The 20,750-nt window shown below is 43.3% G+C and overlaps 1 protein-coding gene across 1 annotated transcript in view; it reads left to right on the top strand.

The window, feature by feature from the left end:
- Positions 1 to 16,705: 16,705 nt before the first annotated feature.
- The window catches only part of LOC146171822 (visual pigment-like receptor peropsin), a 330,381-nt gene continuing 326,336 nt past the window's right edge, over positions 16,706 to 20,750 (top strand). The window contains exon 1 of the mRNA XM_084586301.1: positions 16,706 to 16,857. Coding sequence (XP_084442427.1) covers positions 16,736 to 16,857 — 122 coding nt within the window. The 5' untranslated portion in view covers positions 16,706 to 16,735. The remainder of the gene's footprint in view (positions 16,858 to 20,750) is intronic.

Raw genomic sequence — 20,750 nt, 5'->3', positions numbered from 1 at the left:
ATATGGAAACGAGGTAGAATACCTTCAGAGTGAAAACATGCTAACGTGATCTTTATTCCCGAACCCGGAAAGGAGTTTGAATAGGCGACCTCAAGTCGATATCACAAACGTCGTGCCTGGGGAAGCTGATGGAGCATGTAATACTGAACAAACTTCAGGAATATGCAGAGGAAAGGAAGGTGTTTTCTGAAAAAAATGCTTGGTTTCAGGAGCAAGTTTTCCATGCAGGACGTATGGCTCAAAGCAGACATCACAGACCCATTCAGTAAAAGGGGTACAAAAGCTGTACTGGATCTCGACGTATAGAAAGCCCTTGACAATCTCAAACACGAAGCCATACTAAATAATCTGGAGGAGAATGCCCCTTGAAAGAGGATTTACGACTACGCTAGAGATTTTCTAACCCAAAAAATAGAAGAAATAAGCCTCGGAGTCATAAGGTCGAAAGCATCTGAGCTATGCGACAAGGGCACCCCACAGGGATCAGTGGTCTCCCTTTCTTCTTCAACCCGGAGTTAACGAACCTTCCGCCATTATTGAAGACTATTAATGGGGTCAAACATACGCTATATAAGGGCGAATCAGAGTATAGACACATGAAAGCAACGATGAGGAAATAGAAGAAAATCTTCAACAGGCGATCGACATTGTTGAATACGCGGAATGCGCTGGGTTAAAAGGCTAACCAAGCAAACCCGAACTTCTGGCGATCCGGGGGACGATAAAACGCGACATCAGCGCAATACCAATTCTGGTTGAATTTAATGAGACACCAGTAACCAGAGTGGATAAAATCAAGACCCTGGGACTGATATTCCGAGAAAATATAAAGAAAACAGAAGCAACAAATACTACCTAAGTCGGAAATTAACATTACAGCCAGGTTGATACGGCGAATAGCCAGAAAAAGATGGAAGATGAAAGTAAAAGGTTTGTGCTTAATAGCTCAGGCTTTTGTGACCTACCTCGAGCTAGGGCTGGCAGAAAAGAAACATAAAGGGGATCATAAGTCAGGCAATAAAGCAGTACTGGGGCTACCCCACTGCACCCGCGTGGAATTATGTCTTAAACTGGGTGTGAATAACACTGCGGAACTGTGCGAGGCACATATGATCACACCATTAAGGAGGCTCGCCACCACATCCAGGGGATAGAATATCCTGGGTAATCAAGGACTACGAGATAAAATCTCGGAAAGAAATGCAGAAGTAAAATTGCCGAAGAAAGTGAGGAACGCATTCACTATTAAACCGCTATCCAAAAGAACATGCTTTTCATGAAGACAGATGGAGATTAAGAGCAAAGGCCCTTGAAGCAAAGTTAAAAGGCTTTGAATACACTATTTGCGTAGACGCGGCGGAATACGAAGGAGGCAACTCTTTTGCGGTCGTGGGAGTGAACGACTCGGGTAAAACATTAATGGCAGATTCGATAAAAACAAAGAACTCAGGGACGGCGGAGGAGGCGGCTATCGTCATGGCGATGGTAAGCATCAAAGCTGTTAAAATAATTAGCGAGCCGAAGTCGCTATAAACAATTTTGCGAGGGGTATAGTCTCCAAGAAGTCAGAACGAATTCTAAGATATCACGACTGAAACTAAATATAGATGGAACTAATATAGGTGCCTGCATACTTGAGGCACAGGGGAATCGAGTTGGCTCACATTATATCTCAAGGTTATGTCAGCCCAGCAGGGAGCCAGGTTAAATCCCCTACTTTCTCGAGAGATGCAGTCATATCATTTCATGACTAGACTAATCACTTCAAGCTAGAAAGGCGGTATATCGTCCATCAAACAAAAAGCTAGTAAAAAGGCAGGACGTCGCCTTGTGTCGGCTCCGAAAGCGAGCCTTCTTTATTCCGTCAAAATAGCACAAATATGCCCAACGCAATACAACCTGATTTGTAAAGAATGCGGCGGGATAGCCGGATACGATCACATTTTATGGAGCTGCAAAAAGGCGCCGCCACCGGCAGACCTACTACCAGTCCTTTCTCTAGAGCAGTGGAGCTCAGACCCGTTGACGCAAGTTCGGCCCACTGAGGGGGCTCATAAGGTCGCCGAGAGCCACGGACTCGAAGCCATCTGGTACAGCGCCTGCATACGGCTCAATACTGACAGTAAAAGCTTTCCAATACAAATTTCAACTCTTCTTTTTGTTCTGAGCAATTCTCATTGGCTCGTGAAAGAAAACGAATGTTTTGTAATTGCACACACACACATACAATTTTTTTTTGCTTCAAGAAAAATGGGTAAACAGCTGTGCTCAAAATTCGCATTAGGGTGTGTCCTAATGCTCCGTGGTGGTAATTTCTTTTTTTTCTGCGCGATGAAGCGTGTGCGTAAGCCCAGGTAATGGCAGTGATGGAGGGCAGGCTGTTATCACGACTGCCGAGCGCAAGTTTCGCTGTTTTTCTTGTTTACACATTTCTCTTGACGGCGATAAGGCACGACCAGTGGCTTCTGAAGGTATACATCGCTTATATTTGGCTCGTTCATTACAGCATGACTATATGTCGAGCATTATAGTCAAAATATAATGTTTCTAGCAAGACTTACATTTCTTTTTTGCATGCTGTACTTGTCTTCTAGTTTCTACGATATATCAGCAGATATATAGAAACATTTTGATTTAAATATTGTCTATTTATGCGATGGCTTCTACTATGAAGCTGTGCTCATAATTTTCCAACGCCACTCCCAGCCTGTAACAGATCACTCTCGATCACGACATCGTGATAGCGAGAATATTTCGCCACATACTCGATCGTAGTTCTGTTGCCCAGCTTTTGAATGATATATTTTTTTCTTACAAGCTTCCACCTTGATATGAGGCAAGCCTTTGTGCTATTTAACCATATGTGGTTCTTTACAGGGTGATTTTTACGAGCTCCTATACAGTACACGTGGTGAATTTTTTTAACGCTTAACGATTCGCACTTTCACCATAAGAGAGATGCGTCTGTGCGGCCTGTGCATTTAAATTGGATAGCATGTGGAGCAACATGAACCAGATGGAATGTAATATTTGGGTGATCAGGTACAATTTTCTAATCAACAATTTCCTTTTGAATTTAAGGGGCGTTATTCTAATGGGAAATTGAAGGCCGTCAACTTCAAAGGTGAGCCAGGTTTTGCAGTTTTGATGATCGGCAATAGTTTTAAATATCGGGAGTCAGAAACACGGACCGAAGCTCACTGATGCGACCTTGCCACATTCCATACTTACAAAAAGGCGTCGCTTGTACTTATTATGGCTCAAATTGTGAAGCAAGTTGTGCATGTTATGATTTAGAACTTAAAGTTATTTTGGCCATAATTCCGCACGCAGTGACACCAATTTAGTAATATTCTGTGCTTGAAAGCCGAACAATGCGCATTTTTGGCGTAAAATATTTTACACTTTAGAAAATTTATAATCTGGGCTCAATTTCGATGTCTGATGGGCTTTAAATTGAGAAAGTAATTTTGTTCCTTAAGATAAAAAATCAAAGTTTGAATAGATTTGCAGTTAATGGTATGAGCATTATGCTTTATCGTGGACCTGATTTCCGCTACATTGATAAATTCAATTGCACAGACCACACCGGCATATTTCTTTTATCAAGCCAGTCGTAAAATAAAATTCTATATTGCTAAAAAAATCCCCCCCCCCCTTCCGTATATATGAATTGAATTTTATTTCTGAGGTGTGCTGTGTATTTCAGTCGCTACATTTCCTCATTTTCTAACTCCGGAAGCCCTCGTTTTGAGGGCACGTGGAATGTGCCGTGAAGGACATTCATGTGTGAAAACGCTTTGTGTTGCATCATTTTTCAACAGAACCACATAAAAGGCGTGGAAAAACCTTGCACTTGGCTTCCTATTCATGGCTCCATGAATTCTGAGCAACGTAGAAATAAAAACAAATATGCCTCTGTTGCGCCCATGAATACGTTATGTATTTTCTTTACACTTTTTGCGCGACGCTGCACCCACGATTTGGTATTGCTTCTCTTTTGACTACGCAGTAGCTTATAGCAGCGCCAAGGAGGCCTGTACTGAAGGGATTCGCTTACACCTTTCTTCGCTATATAGTACTGTTTACGCCTCCTGCTTCCTTTCACTTTTTTATCATCCTGTAATGTGAAGACCGCACAACAGGAGCACCCGTGTGACGCACTTAACACACTGTGCTGGCACAAGGCGGTTCCATTTTCGGCAATGCGCTTAGCGCTCTGTCTCTCCCCTCTCGTGCAAAGGAGCATCGAGGGTGTGATTCTCCTGTTTCTCCCGAACGCGGAGAAAGGTATGCGAAAGCGGAGAGTATGAAAGCAGCCAGGTATGCGGTCGTTAGGTATCTGCGACTGGATTTATTATAGAGGTGTTCTGCTATATACATACGTAGATTAGGAGGAACGTTTTCGCAAATATATCCAAGCTTGGGAAATAGCAGACATCATTTGTTAGCGTAATTTGTTTTCAGGCCTGAATGCGTTGAATGGACAAAGAGCAGAATAAAAAAAAAAAAAAAAAAACTTCCTGTTTCGATATACCAAGCTCCGACTTAGCATTGCTAATGGGGTTTAGGTAGGAAACTGGGCGCTAGCTTTACCAAAGGACTACTTCCTGTACAAGTATGCGCCAGAAACAGATGCAGCCGAATATCACTAATAGTGTAGCTGAAGTTTCTAAGTTTCTAACAAGGCGGCCGTGCCAAGACTTCAGACAGCAGTGTAGTCTTGATGCAATTAAATTAGCGTTAGCGTGTACCTGGAATTCTGCGATAAGTGGAAAGTTGACATCAACTACATATCTAACATGGACACATCGCCTCAGGCAAAACTGACCTGTATTTTACTGTAAAGTATTTTCATAAAGTTCGGTGTGACTGCTGTGTCGGTACTTGGAGGGAAGCGTCTGTTCACTGCGAAAAAGAACATTTAAGAAGTAATGGGTAACAACCATGGAACTTTCTCAAATTGCTCTCTTTTTGGATGTTGCACCCAGACGTGTGGCCTTCCTGGTTTTTTTTAGCGTGCCGCTGTTAGCTCAACTGTGCTACATAAAAGCAACAGAGTGTAGAAGCGCGATAACTTGAGTCATTAGTACAGGAAAGGTATACGAGTGAAATGCCAGCAGTACACGTTGCTAAAGGCTGAACTCTGAAGGCGCTTGCTGGTATCACTGTTTAAGTCGACACTCAAACACATATATATATATAGTTAGAGGCAATCTATTAGATGATGACGGTTTTCGCAGCCAACGACAAACTGCGTTATCCGAGGCATTAGTAAAGTCCTAAGCACGTTGAGTGTCGCATTGAGCAGGCAGGTATCTGATCTACTCTTATGATAATTTGCCCCGCTAACAGCAGAGGGGTTTCGAGTTATATTCTGCATTTAATCGTGGCTAAGAAAAATATATGAAAGAAGAATAAAAAATTACAGGCAGCATATTTTTTCCTCGCCATGTAAAGATGCGGACAGCACTTAAAATCTAGCTTCTCGGTTTCCTGTAAAATCTGGTACGGTCTCATGTGGCATATATTTTAAACTTTCAGATTCCAGCAGTTGCCACAGGAAAAGTGAGCATAGGGCTCCGAAAACCTGAAAGGTGCCTGGCAATTTCGCTTGATAATAGGGGATATGCCTGCCCTGTGTTAGCTGCGCGTTGCCGAACCCATTCCTTAAATATTTTTTTTTCTCTTAAAGGTGTTCCTTATTCGGCGGGAGTCCCCATCAATTTTTATGCCAACAATCTCCCAGGTGTACTCTGTCCTTCGCCCTGGTGGCACTGAAGTGTAGGCGGCAGCTGCCGTCAAACGGTCGTCGGCTAGAAGCTTGGTCACATGCAGCATTCGCTGGTCAGCGAAAGAGTATCAACGAGCTAATGCAGGCAGCAGTGGTTTTTGTATTTATCGCTTATTAATTCCAGATGGATTTAATGACGGGAACAGCATCACTAGACAAGTGCTTGGTGAGCCCGTGTCAGTGGATACTTCCTAAAGAGAAATTGGAGTGTAGTAACCTTTTTCTTTTCAAACAACGCTGCCGTTTCTGTTCAAAACTTCCTGCCTAAATACCCTACCCTACCCTACCCTATTCTAGAGTTCTTATCCCAGAGGTCTAACGTCGCTGTGCAATCAAGCGTATTGTCGCTGCGTGACTGACTAGACCTGGTGTCCCGTTACTCGCAAAATCCGGGGTCGGCGTTGTGAACGAAAAATCGCGTTCAAGGCTCTGGCAGTTGGTAGTTGGCGGCTGGCATGGCCGGGGGACACTAAATTTCATAGGCTTGCCTTAGGTCACGCGACCACAAAACATGGAATAATGGGCAGGAGCTGCCAAAGCGGGCCTCTCATTTCAAATGGGAAGGGAAGATGAGAATCAACCTTCCAGGACCCTTCCATTTTCAGACCCCTAGGCCACACGGGGACTTCGTAAGGCTAGGTTAAGCGGGACGTTATATCTAGGTCTTTCCTCTACGACTGTATAATTAAGAGTATGTGGGATAGATTAGAGGGAGGAAACAAGGGATTAATAGTCGGGCGAAAAGCAAAGTCCATAAGCGAACAAGGATCCTGAAGAAGAGCTGGCAAAACGGGAGCCATTAACTCTCTCTCGTCATACCTTTAAAGGAGGAGCTTAATTAAGTGGTGTCTATCCAATTCTTTTGTGGCGAAAGGTACACTACGTTACCCTAGGGTATTTCGCCGGTGCCTGAAAGAGCGACCCGTTGTCCAGTAACCGGCTTCTCCAAATCGGGCCTCTCCTTTCATGTGGGAGGGTTACATTAGAATCAGCCTGCCATGAAATTTGAATTCACGTTAACCCTATAGGCCACACAGGCACGGTCATACGGCTTATAATTAAAGCGGGGCTTAATATTTGGGTAGCCTACGCTATCGCGTCATACCCTTAGAGGCGGAGTTTAAGTGTGAACCATAACTTTGTGGCGAAAGGTACACTACGCTGCCCTTGAGCATTTCGCCGGTGCCTGAAAGAGCGTCCCGTTGCCTAGCAAGCGGTTTCGCCGCTGTTGCCGAGGAACAACGACAACAAGAAGAACCAAGTGGAGCAGGAAAGCGTCTTCCGGCATCGCATGCTCCCAGCATAAAAGTGGATTCTGCCTAGAACGCTGGTGAACTTTGATGTGTTCAACGCAACCCTGGTTGTGTTCGATGCAATGCTCGGTCGCCCTCAGCCAAAGCTTTCGCTCCACATTCGGTTCAGCAGCGTTGAACGTCTTTAAAATGTTTTTCCGTTGTTTGGCATATATCTGTCATAGCAGCCTGCGTTTCTAACAAGAACCTAATCGATATGCTTGTCCAGCAAAGTAAACAAGCCGACGCACTAAATTTTGGAGGTCAGCCGAAACGGGTCGGAGAAAGTGTTCTGAACCGCTTCAGACCCACTTAAATCGGGTCATATTTTTCTTCTTAGATATAAAACGAGACTGCCTTGTACTGTGGGCGAATCATGCCCCAATCCAGGAAAAAAAAAGTAAAGAAATAATTGAAGAGTGATGTTCGAAGAAACTAGCTTAATTCCCGCTTTTATAGTGATCGCTGTCCTGAAAACATTTAACGCCAGACCGAATGAAAACCTAAAATGTGGGGATAAGTGGGAAGTGTGGGAAGGGCGGCTGCTCCTGGCCCTACGGGGCTGGGATTGGTAGGTCACCGCCGCTTAATTGCGGCAGGAGCTAGCCTGCCACCGGATTTGTATCTGTTGTAGGCCGTATCTGTTGTAGACTACGGTGGTGGACGACGGCTGTTCCGACGCGCGTCTTTTTCTCCCTCTTGTTTTTCTTTCTTTCTTCTCTGTTCTCCTTTCTGTCCGCACGAGGCAGAGCAGGTGCTTAAGCTATAGACCCAGTAGCAGGCCCGTGCATTTTCTTTTCCTTGTTCCTACAGTCGCAACAACAACGACAACAACCTAGAATTCAGCTTCGCTAGCAAAACTTTATAGAAGTATTAGCACTCCGCCAATTCAAAAGGCAGCAATTATCACTATAGTTTTTTTTTTTTATTTCTTTGTGTCTTGTACAGCGAATATGTGAAACATGGGCGCGGAATCCCAAACGCGTTATGCAACATTTGCCTTCGAAGGAATTCGTTGCTTCAGACAACATAAAAAGTAAAAACTATATATATTGCATTTTTTTTTTTCAGAATACAAACATTGTTTCTAGCATTGAATGGAAATAAACACGAAAAATGTCGGGTTCCCCTAATGCAGGAAAGCCAATTCTCTTCTCACGATAAGTTGAACGCACGTCGGCTGTTCTTATATCCCAGTCACTCAGACTGCGTTCCGGCCTTCCGTCATCGGAAAGAAAACCAAAAAGAAACGTCAGATACCTTTGATGTTGAGCGAGCCACTTAGTTCCACATTGCCGAAATAGTGCAACACTCGAGGAGGCACGACATATGTAGCCCCTTCTTTCTTCTCGCTTTTGTGAGCACCAATACGGCCCGGATTCTAGCTTTCGTCTCTTTCGAAAACGTCCATTTCAACCAATCAAGCGTCGCCGAATAGAGCGTGTTCCAAAGAGACGCAAGTTAGAATATGAGTCCGCTTGACTCTTTAACGCACCGTGGTCCTAGAAAGCGAATAGACATCGGAGTCCCTGGGAGGTTCCAGCGAGATTATCTGAATCTCCTCGCTGCAGATCATTAAAAACCTGGTGAACACAGCATATACTACGTCGAAAAAACTCTGGCCGAGCACAAGACGTGCATTTCAGAAGAAATTTCAAAAATGCACCAGAGGGATCGTGACTTCCTCTTTAAGGTCATAAAAATGAAGCTTATGCTTGTCCAGCTCTCCAAAGGTTTGAAAGCAAACAAAATAGCCTTTTTGCGAGCGTTCAGATGAATTACCGGTAGAACGAGAAACGAGAAATCAAGCAGATTAAATTACTTTTGCCCTTAAATTTCGCAGCGCAGTCGACAGAGTTGTAACGAATAGGGGGATCGGACATATTACATCGCTTTGAAATTATTGGTTACTTTGTTTTACTTCCCGGACGCTTCATCTTATCTGCAGATCAACGCAGAGAAAGCTTATGAAGACTTCTGCACCACGTGACTCTCACGTCTACAGATGTTGTAAAATCTCCTACATAGACTTCGGTGCCGTCTGTGCAGGTGGATTGCACAGATATGTGTAGTACATTACCTCCCTGATACATCATGAGTATTTGATTAACTAACTAAAGTTATCGAATCATTTTTTGGTTTCAAACAATAAAATTATATTTTCAAGTTCAAAGCCGTCCACGTCAAACGTAAGAACAGTCTCAATTTTTTTAAATTGGCATTGCAGCCCGAAATATCAAACTTCAAACATGTTTACTTTGACGCTAGTTGCGTGGACCGTTTCCTGCACTCATTATTTATAAGATGGCCTTGCTATGCGTGGCATTGTCACTAAAATTGTGTTATGGTCTTATACATAATTAAAGCCCTTAAGACCTTGTCAATGACCATCCGAATGGCTTCCGGCTTGTGTTATTCGAATTCTTAAGAAATCCAGCCCTGTAGAAATCAGTAATCATCCATTTATCTAACTTATATGTATTTATTTCAAGGTGTTAGAGCACATCCTGGCGAAAAAACTAAGTAACGTTTTGGATAAGCACAGTATTATATTGTAACAGTGAAGAAGAATTAGATGAAGCTTACAACACAAGTGAAGGAGAAAGACGTTGGAAAAAGACTCTCGTGCCGGACGCGCTGCCGTTGACCAGTTGAGCTCCCTGCCCTATCGTCTTGTTGTTCAGCGCTCCGACGTCTTACCCCCTTCGTAACAATATGTAAACCGCGACATAGCATCCCACCGGGCTTCTCTGCTAGCACGCAGACAATTGTAGCCATCAATAAATTCGCTGAAGTTCTAGACAGTGATCAGGTCGGCGTAATCATTCTGGATTTCTCAAATGCTTTCGATATGATATTTCATAATAAATTAAATTTAAACTTGAAAACAATGACAGTATCTTTCAAATAAATCAGTTGGATTATATCTCACTTTACCAACAGAAACCAATATGTTGTGGTAAACGGTGCGTGCCCTGAAAATTTAGTCGTTTACTACAGAATGCCGCAGGGATCTGTATTAGGACCGGTTTTATTTAATATCCATATGATCTCGCAGAGTCTGTGAAGTCAACTTAGTTCAGTTTTTTGCTGACCACTGCGTCGCTTTTAGAGATATAAATTTCTTTTTCTCATCGACCAGAGCTGGACGAAAATGCATTATTGCTAACAAAATGATGGGTTCAACCGAATATGAATGCTAATTTGGACAAAACAGTATACACGAGTCTTATTAATAAAAGCAACAGGCTAGAATTTTCTGACAGCATGGACGGCAATCGCATTAAACCAGTAGAGGGATAAAAATGTGTTGGTGTTACGGCTGCGTGCAGAGTTAAATCAACAGCGCACAAGGACACCGCATACGGTCTTTAGCTCGTACAAAGATAGGCCTATTATACCATAAATTGGGAAGATAGACAAGTGAATTGAAAATTAAGGCGTACAAGGCCATGATAAGATTTTCTCTGCATAACGCCAGCATTAAATGGGTCCTCGACACAAAGGTGGATATAGGAAAGATTAAAAAATTTACTGCTCGTTTTATATGTGAAACCGCTGTAAACGCCAGGACTCTCCATGTGCTACGTTGCACAGCGGAACTGCGTGAGAAAGCGCAAAAAAATATTGTGTTAAGTTTCTCAGTCCTTTATAATTTTTAACTAAGCATTGATCCACAAGAATACATAACTTAACATACATAAATGAAATGAAATAATTGAAACATAAACACTATATCGTGCCTATTTTTTGGTTGGACAAACGTCGATAAGCATTTTCTATTTCCTAACGCGATTTTAGACTGGAATGCTCTGCCGCATGATTTCTCTCTGCTTGTCCCGATGAATGATTTTATAATAATTCGGGTTGTTGTTGATATAGTGCGATATATTGATGACATTGAGTATTGTTTCGTTTCATCTGAGGCTTGTTAATGCGGGACAGTAACCTAATGGGCCATTTAGTTTTATGTAAGAATGCGTCTTCTGTGTTTAGTGTGGCTTTGTCAGTACAAATGCTGTTTAGGGTCACAGTTTCTTGTACATTGCCTTGTCTCTATGCCTTGTTTTTTAAATGTTCCTCTCTTGCTTGGACCATGTTTGATCCGCAGTATGTTGCACATAAAAACATTTGAAATTAAAATACTGTAACGGCGTCTATTCTACGTACAAGGAAAACGACCAAGGTCATTTTATAAATATGCCTTTTTAAGAAACCAGTCAAACAAGCTTTCAAGCGTGTTTTTGTGACGTTGGATATTTCGAACCACATTCCCGAAGGAGGGTGTTTAGTAAAGGTACACACCTTCGGAGCTGACGGCCTTCCATTTTCTGTTAGAATATTGTTACGGTGCACACACTACAGCAGTCCAGGGTCCTCCCTGAAAGTTCGCATTCTATGGCCCTGGTTTCGTCGCACCTGCACTTCGTCGTCCTTATTTTCCTGCCGCGAATCATCTTCGTGTTCGTTAGAATATTTCCCCTTGAACTAAAATTTTAAAAATTGTAAAGAAACTACAGATAAATATTCACCTAATCATGAGCATATAAGACGTACGTGTCCACCTTTATGTACTAGCCACCCGCACCACACATCTTCGTTGTTAGGCAAATTTCAAAAAACAAAAAACAACAAAAAAAACACTCCTCATATGATAACGCTGAATTCTGCGGCTGTTTCTTGAAAATGGCAAACAACCTGAACACCACCGCACATTGTATCTTAAAGTGAACAGGAAAATATATTCACTAAGATAGAAAGCGCGTACGAATGATCGTTATTTCATAACTCGTCTACGCAACGCAAACATTTTCAGAAGTTTTAGGGACACCGAAGATATAGGCGATCAGAAATAAGAAAAAAGCTCGCATCTGCTCCGCATCGCGCCCTCTCCCACCAGCGTCATTTGGGCTCGCCCAGGAGGCGCAGTTTATGCAACAGGGAGGGAAGATTATAAGAACGCACTAGGAGGCGTCACACTAACCACGCGAGTAGTTATAAGAAGCGATATTAAACCGATTATTTATAAATTACAATATCCACGCACACCTTTTAAATGCATGAGACTCACATACTCCCAAATACTACCTCTAGTGGCCTCTCATGTTAGAATGTGACCCTACAGATCTCTGCAGGGTCCCCTTAATGTAGTGCGCGTCTCTATTTTTGTGACAAATAAGCATGCTATTGTTTCGAAATTGTCACCTTCAGTTCAAACTAAGGCCTTGAGAAAGAATTACGTACTTCTTTTTCATAAGTCGTTTTCATTGAGAAAGTACTCATATGATTGCCAGAGCGGAGCAAAAAAAAAAAAAACATGAAAATTCTTTGTTCGTCGCTCGTTGCCACAGCAAGTGCATGTGGCGCCTATGCTAAGCCTATTCTATAGCCTAGCCGCGAGCGATACGATGCATCAACGCAAACTGTGCAGCAGGAGCTTACGCAATTTCGAACTAATGCCATAAACATAAGACTATCTTCGTGAATTTAAAGGCCGACACGTGCAATAAAGACAATTAACACTTTGACAAACTATGGGTCACTGTCTCAAAGCTCATGCGCTAAGCAAAACCACTTAAAAGCATGCAGAGCACTGCTTTCGCACGCCTTAATTGGCTTAAGCTCGGTTAAACACCGGCTAAATTTTCTGCTCCTAGCTTGCCTAGCTTGCCTAGAATATATTTAAACAATAGCCCCTCTTTCAACTGCCTAGAAAGTGAAACTTCATTCCTTCTCTGCATTTGCGCAATGCATTTGTATATGGGCACACTTTCTCTTGACAAGAATGCACAGGAATGTTTAACCGCGCGTAAAATGAGGAAGTGCAATAAACGACTCTGCAGTCATATGTCTCGCAGCACACATCTGCATGTACAAACGTTGCTGAGCTTGTGCAATTTGCGAACTTTTATAACTCGCACATTTTCCGACGCGCATTACTATATTCTCATCTGCATGATCTGCATTATACCGCACCTTGAGCTTACTAACTCCTTACTTTTTTCGCTGTTTTTTATTTATTTTATTGGCGAACCCGAACGCCCTTTTTGGCTGATGTTAATCCTGAGGCGGCGCGAAAGGGACAAAGACAAAGAAGGAACACGAAAACAACAGGACAGTATTTTCGTGTTCCTTCTTTGTCTTCGTCCCTTTCGTGCCGTCCTCCGAATCAACATTAGCTGTGAGCCAACTAGCCAAAACCAAGGTACTTCTTGAGGTCGTTTTGGGTTTTGTAAACTATACATTTCTGTTTCTGAATTTAGTATTTTTATTCTTTATTTTTTAGTGTATGCACCCTTCGTCCTTCAGCAGAACGCCTAGAATCGAGAATCGTTCTCAGTTGAGCTACAAGTCGGATTGCACTATTGTTTTTCTCTCTGCATGCTCCTAGAAACAAAAGCCGCTAAAGAGAGACCGAATCAGTTATCTGGCTACTAAAGGCCTATGTATTACATATGTAGATTTTTTCTTCTTTCTTTGTAAACGCTCAGACATGCGCTATCATTTGCCTCTTTTTCCTCTCTGGATTTGTTACTTCGTCCAAACAATTGAACCGCCGTTGCTTTATTTTTACAAGCTACACACCTTTGCTTATAAGATAGTTCTTATTCAAAGATGGGGCTCTTTGACTCCACTCACTTTCACCTTCCTTTGAGAGCCATTAGGGGAGCCGGCTCTTTTCTTTTCGTGCCTCGGACTGCAGGCACTTGCGTCTAGAGAAAACACTAAAAATTTTAGTACGTTTGTTATCCCCATTTTGACATATTTCCAAGTAGGTAGTTTTCTTTAGCACGAAGTTACGCCAAAGAATGTTGGACCTTTGCGCTGCCATTTTGGAAGTTTTTGTAGACACAAGCAAGAGCAAAACGAGTACCATTATTAAGGCGAAGACCTTCATTGGCTTATGAGTGGTATCAGTTGACCCTGTGCACAGGAAGCATGGGCAGAAAGTGTGCATAGAACCGATTATAGAATAAAAAATCAGCAAAGAAAGTTGTGGTCATTGTGGGAATCGAAATGAGGGCACCGGCGTGAGACACGGGGACACTGCCATCTAGTCTATCCTGTAATAGGTGATAAGAAAGAGCCTACCAGCAAAACGGTATGGAATCCGCTTTCTACCAATTGAAAATGATAGTGATATTCCTTTTGATTTGATCATAGTTTTGGGGCTCCGCAGCGTATGAAGAACAAGGATAGCCTTTGGGCACATCGGTATAAACGCTCGCCCAGTCAGGGTGAATTTTATTCAAAGTATTGTGCACTTCGGGATGTCCAGTGTACACATACCGAGACCTCCCGATTGTATTGGCTTCCTTGATAAACGTGTTCATATCAAGAATTTTTAAACATGCGCGTTGGCCACGGAATGGTCAACGTGTTTTATCTATTGTGCTTGCATTGTGCTTGTCCAAGCAGGCAATAAAGGGAAGAAAATAAATACTCCGCCACGACATTTTGGTGTATGTAGCTGAGTAAAGGCGCGTCTAGTGAATGCACAATTGTCTTAAAAACTTAGTTAATGCCTAAAAACGCATGACGCAGTTGAATTTGAGTTGGGACGAAGCCCCGTACAAAAACATAAGCATCAACAGAAGCAGCAACAGGCCACCAAAGAACCAAACGCAGATACAAATGCTTTGGTATTATCGCATGTAAGGAGAATTAAGTCCACCCCCCCCCCCCCCCCCCAAAAAAAAAAAAGCAATAAATAAGATTTTTGTATTCAGAAACAGAAATTGTTTTTCCATTTGCGATTAGGTTCGTAAGTGATTGAAGTCATCATGCATTTTCAGAAGATCTGCAGAAGCATCAGAAACACGCAACACATTTTTACTTTCCCAGTATTCATTAATTCCACTCTTTCCTTTCCCACTGCTTGGACTCTGATAGCACGTTGTCCCGAGTCCAGTGTCGTATTCTCTGGAATTCGCATTTTCTGACGTGAACGATTTATTCTCATTACCACAGAAGCGCGAATATTTTCCGATCACATTTTCGTTGTTTGCGCTTCACTTCACCTTTGCTGTTTTCTTTTTCGGCTCTTTTCGAACCTCTCAGGAGTAACGTCTGAAAGTGTACGCGCCGTACGGTAAAGCACTATCCCACGGTAGTCCAAGCGCAATTTAATTAACGCACCACCAGCGCTGAAATTATTGTCTGTCTGTATGGCTGGTGCGCCCTGTCAACGGCATATCCATTCAATGTGGCGTATTGCTACAGTTTTTGTGAGCAGTGTCTATCAAGCCTATTAGTGCTAATTAAATTTCGAAGCGGCGGTTTATATTTTTAAACAATGCGCGGAAGAGAGATGCAGCTGAAACAAGTGTTTCAGAGCGGTGGTCTGTAAGCGAAATGCACGAGTTTTTGGAGTCACACTAGTCCGCTTATACAACAGGCAAAGGTAAGAAAATGAAGGCTCGTTAAGACATGGGTATAAGATTAGCTAATCAGCCGCCTTCAAATTTGTTATATTTTAGGTAAAAATAATTACACCAATAATTTTCTGTCAAGGAATAATAAAAGTAAAACATTCCCTCGTGGTTTCCTTAGTGTCTGTAACTGGTGACTTCTTTCACATTGGCAGGTTGTCTCACCTGAGGCACTTAGCACTTTTATATGAGAATTTTTTATCAAGAATAGCTCTCTCGGAATAGCATTCTCTATTGCGAAACCGAAACCAGACAGCGCCAAGTCGATTGCCAAGCCAATACTAGGAGGCTTCAAGAACCGAACCACGGAGCGACGCTTGGACCGTCAGTCGGCTGCTGTAACCAAAAATAAACGGATGTCGTTTGTGCTCTGTTGCGAAGTGTGTGATTTAACTAACGCGACATTCTCAGCGGTGCTTTTGCAGCGAAATACAAGCCGGATTTAATAGTAGGCTTTTTAAATGACACTGAATCGTGAAATAGTAGTGTTCGTCTTCTCATTTGTTGACAGGTTTTGCAGCTCATTGCTACTAATACATATACCTATTTTAGGCTATTATGTGTATCAGCTGTTTAGATTTCCAGATTCTCGGTAATGTCATTTTTGACACCGTTACGGCGTAAGGAACCTTTGGACAGCCGTAGGCCAAATCGACGGTTCATTAACAGAAAGAGCTATAGCCACTCCTCCTAGCGGGCCTCACACGAGGGCTATCATCATATCACCATTAAAACTGCTATTCTGATAAAAATTCGCTTGTGCTACAGACGTTTGCGTTAGAACACCTGGATTTAAGCTGCTCCTAACAGGCACAGACATACGGTTGAAAAGACAAAGCGCCGGGACATACATTTTCCTCCGCGATATTGATTATAAATTTTCTAATCATTTTTCTGTGTGCGCCTAGATCCGTGGATTTCAGTAGAGGTGAGCGCCAAAGGTGTGAGACAAGTTTTTTGTGTCTTTCTTTTTTGAACTGCCGACGTTTATCATGAACATCTTACTATTTCTTCTGCGCGATATTTTTTGGACGGACAGGTTCTGTGCGGTCCAGTAGTAATAACAATACACGCAGCCATTCTTACGCAAGAGCTGTGTGTGGCACAGACGGTAGGTTCAGTTCGCCTGCCATTAACAATAATGTCGTCTGCTTTGCTATGCATGGTCACCTGCGGCAGGCTTGATCGGCAGCGTCGGCAACGGCATCGTGCTGGCCATGTACGCGTGCGTGTCCTCCGTGCTGGATCCCACCAGCCTGCTGCTCATCAGCCTGGCGGCTTCCGACTTTGGCATCGTTGTCGGCAGCCCTTTCTCGGCGGCGGCCAGCTTCACCGGAAGGTACGCCCCTCTTTTCATGCGCCATTCTACAGCAGCGCATGGCCCGCACCGTCTGGCCCATTTGCGTGGCAAGCGATGTTACACGCACGTGCAGTGCGACCCTCTATCTCTTCCACATATTAGAGACAATGACCATTTTATAACCATTTATCCCTCGGTGCATATTTTCCTCCTTGGTGTTTCTTATTTAGTTCTTCGTATATTTCACAATGTAACTTCGTGTTAATTTTGTCCAACAATTTTCGCTCGCGCCCTTAAAAAAGTGCGCTTCTCATTCCTTCAAAACTGCGCATACCTTGTGCAGATACTGTATTACTGCTACTGCTTTATTGCTTTTTTGTCCTACTCTGTAATCATTTATAAGAGCCTCTAAGTCACCCTCACTCTTCGACTTGAGGACCTTCTTCTGTATTTATTATTTTGTACAAATACAAACTTTAAGTAAGACCTTCTTTTCTTTCCTAAACCTAAACGCAGCACTATCAGGCTTTAAGTACCGTTCGCAAGCCTAGAAATGATTAGAACGGTTGGATTACAGATATTAACGTCCCACGAGAGAAGAGAGAGGAGAAAAGAGAGACGGTTCTATGGAGCGTGCAACTAAATTCTGAAGATGCCAAGAAGATTTGTCAAATCGCTGATTGCACCATACGGTTTACAGCCAGCGCAGCGGCGACAATAACGTTCGAGTCGGACGTTGTGAAAAATCTGTTTGGTAGCTTTCGCTGCGCATATCCAGACTTAACCGAGTTGAGCTGCCATCAGTATTTTTTTTTATATATATAAGGACCTCCCAACATGAGCGGTTTGAAAATAATGTTCGCGCATCGTTTTTCAGTATCTGATTCCGCCGGCAGGGGTTCCTCAACGCCTACATAGTCCCGCTTCTCTCGACGCAGAGGAAGGAAGTTTCAACTTGGGTTCCTTATTCAGAACATTACACGTGACACGGTGCGTTCACGGCGTCGCTGCCACTTTCGCTTGCTCTGCCAGCGCTCCATCAGCCTGTAAAGAGCCATAGGCACGGGTGGGGACGCCATCTTCTGTGCCCGCACATAACAACAAAAAACACTCGACCGTTTGATGTTGCGGCACCGTGCAAATGATGTAACTTGAATAAGGGCTATATACCACCCGAATGAGTGAAAGGGAGTCAATAGTCAGGCAGTACGCTATTCACATTTGGAACGAGGCACGACCTTGTGAATTACTGTGGAGTTGCAAATCGTTTCTGCCAAGATGTGCGAGTAAAGTGCAACTTATTTCGCAAGAAATATCTGATATAAAGCACTGATTTCAAAATAACGAAAAACTGGATCAAAAGTACGTACAGGCGGACGCTTATTCTCAGGTCGGAAGCCAAAATGATGACAATAAAAAAAAAAACGAGCATGACCTCTTATGGAGTCAACGATAAATGTCGGAGGAGGGAAAGAAGAAAAGCGGATGATATGATGATCATGATGATCCCAGCGGTACAGTTCAGTGTCACGGCGAGACAGCAGTGACACTGGTCCACACAAAGGCGTCCGGCCAAATCTGTGGGGAAATTGAGAACGAGAATGCGCGATACATGCAGGCGACGTCGCTGCAATGTAGCGAGTTCGTTATCGACCACGCCCCATTGATTCGAAATATGACAGCGCCAAACTTTATAGAAGAGCGTAATTTACACGGGAAGGTATTTGGTTTTGCCAACGTTGAGGCTGAATACCTGTATACAGGAATTACAAACGGGCATGGCAAATAGTCGGAGTATAGAAAAAGGAAAGATAGGGAACTGGCAGATGAAGATTAAGATGTAGTGCAGTGTTTCTTCGCACGCCAAACACTCGGTCCCGTAATCGGTCGTTACGAGACTGGAAGATAATTTGGAAATGTTTATCATGCGGTTGACGGACAAATTACCACAAAACCCACTGCTGCCAAGTGGCCTACGCGTTGTCCGGAGAACTGCGGAAGACGCGCTGGTTGGCAAGCTTACCGGCAGCTATAGAATTAAGGCGCCCATGTGAAAATTTTGATACACTGAAAGGACAATGAAGTAACATATCTTATGGCATCTGGACATGAGGAAGGTGAAAAAAAACAGGCTCGTTTAAAAAGAGAACGTATAACTCAGCATTTATACTGGCCAATTGTTTTTCAAGAGATGAATCTGCCATCAAAATTTACAATGTAGCTTTCCTTATATTGAAATATACGTCAGTAAGAGAAAACACACCCAGTAGGAAAAAACTGCAGAAAATGTTCTGATGTTACGACAGAATTTCTGTGCGGTTTTTGACGGGAAACCTGCTGTGACAACAGAACATTCTGTAGTAACATCAAAAATTTCTGTAGTTGCAACAGAAAAGTGCTACAGAACTACAGACAACAGAAATATGCTACAGAAAAACTACAGAACTACAGAAAAATTCGATGGTTACGACAGAACTACAGGATATTTTGTCGTATTTTTGACAGAGTGCTGTAGTTTTTTTTTTTTTACTGGGCAGAGATGAGCTTGACGGGCGAGAAAAGCTCGCGGGTAGGCGACCCGAGAGGGTAGGACCACCAGCAGACAGGAGAAGCACACATAATAGCAGGAACAAAACTTCGATGATAAAAGTAAACTGAACGCAGGGCGTGAAAAAGAAAAGCGATGCGGAGAAAACCAGCAAGTTTAGCAGTGGGCAGCTCGATTTGATCTCGTAGCTTTTGTTTATTTTAGTTTACGTTAGGTTAGGTTACTGCAGTATCAGAAATACACACCGAGAATCGGAACAAATCAGTAGGGTTACGGCAATCCATATGAGTGTATTTCGGAAAAAGCAGGCCCACTGGGTGATACGTGTGAGGACATCAGCGGCTGTGTTTTTCAAATATTTGTACGCAGTGTCGTGACGCTGGGGCTAAGTCGACCCGGCCTTCACTTGGTAGCGTGCAGAGACTCCGGATTGTAGAAGGATTGAATCTTCGAAGTTGGTAAAATATATACAAGCAGGTTTAATGGCACTTTGAGAAAACTTATTTACATCAAAAAGAATGGTATATCAGCAAAATGGCAAGCGTTAAGAGTTCATAGCGAGAAGCGTCTAGATGAGCCGTTTACCCAGGGCTCAGAGCGTCATTTCGTGCTCTGCAGCGTCCTTAAAACCCCCTATGTCCAGCCCCTCTCTGAAGATGCTGACCAACCAGTTCCAGGGCACGCCCCTCAGATATCGGCATCCAATCGAACACATCACTGCACTGATGGTCTGATGCACTGACCGGTATTGTTTCGTCGCGCGTGGTCACTTGTTGGCGGGTAGAGCTTGGGAACGGCGAGGAGGTACATTTCTATTCTTCTGCAAAGATCCGATATGGTGGTTCCGGCAAGTGGATTTCCTTCTCAGAAACCCAAGTGTACGTGCGCGCCACGAATACTGCTCCCAGCATTGTCCCTTTCCGGCAATTGTAAATCTTTCCTGCATTCACGGGAAATCTTCTAATGGCCGTAATCACCTTGCTCCTTTCTTGTCCTGTACGTCAGCGGACGTGTCACTCTGTCGTCTCCTTTGGACAATAGGCATTCCTCACTTGACAATAGCGCTTATCGACGGGAAGGGTGAACAATTGAACAAAAGCTCTTCCGGCTATTTCCCACAGGCGACATTTCTTTGTATTTTTCTTGACGTTCCCTTGATAGGGCCAATTTGGCATTTGCAGGGTCTCGACAAAGCAAAGCAGGCTCACACAAAAAGATTCATGGAAACAGGCTCACTTAGAGCCCTTGCACCAACAGCACATATCCACAGCACATATCCATGCCCACAAGCGAACAATAGTGCGCGCACGTGCGGACCATGCACGGTCATAACAGCCTCCTCCCCCGCCAGAAGAGTCACGGAGGGCAGCAGTCGCAGCTGCTG

This window comes from Amblyomma maculatum, unplaced genomic scaffold (assembly GCF_055883805.1).
Source record: "Amblyomma maculatum isolate TAMU_Amacu unplaced genomic scaffold, ASM5588380v1 scaffold_18, whole genome shotgun sequence".
NCBI classification, from domain to species: domain Eukaryota; kingdom Metazoa; phylum Arthropoda; class Arachnida; order Ixodida; family Ixodidae; genus Amblyomma; species Amblyomma maculatum.
This window is presented reverse-complemented; position numbering and strand designations above follow the sequence as displayed.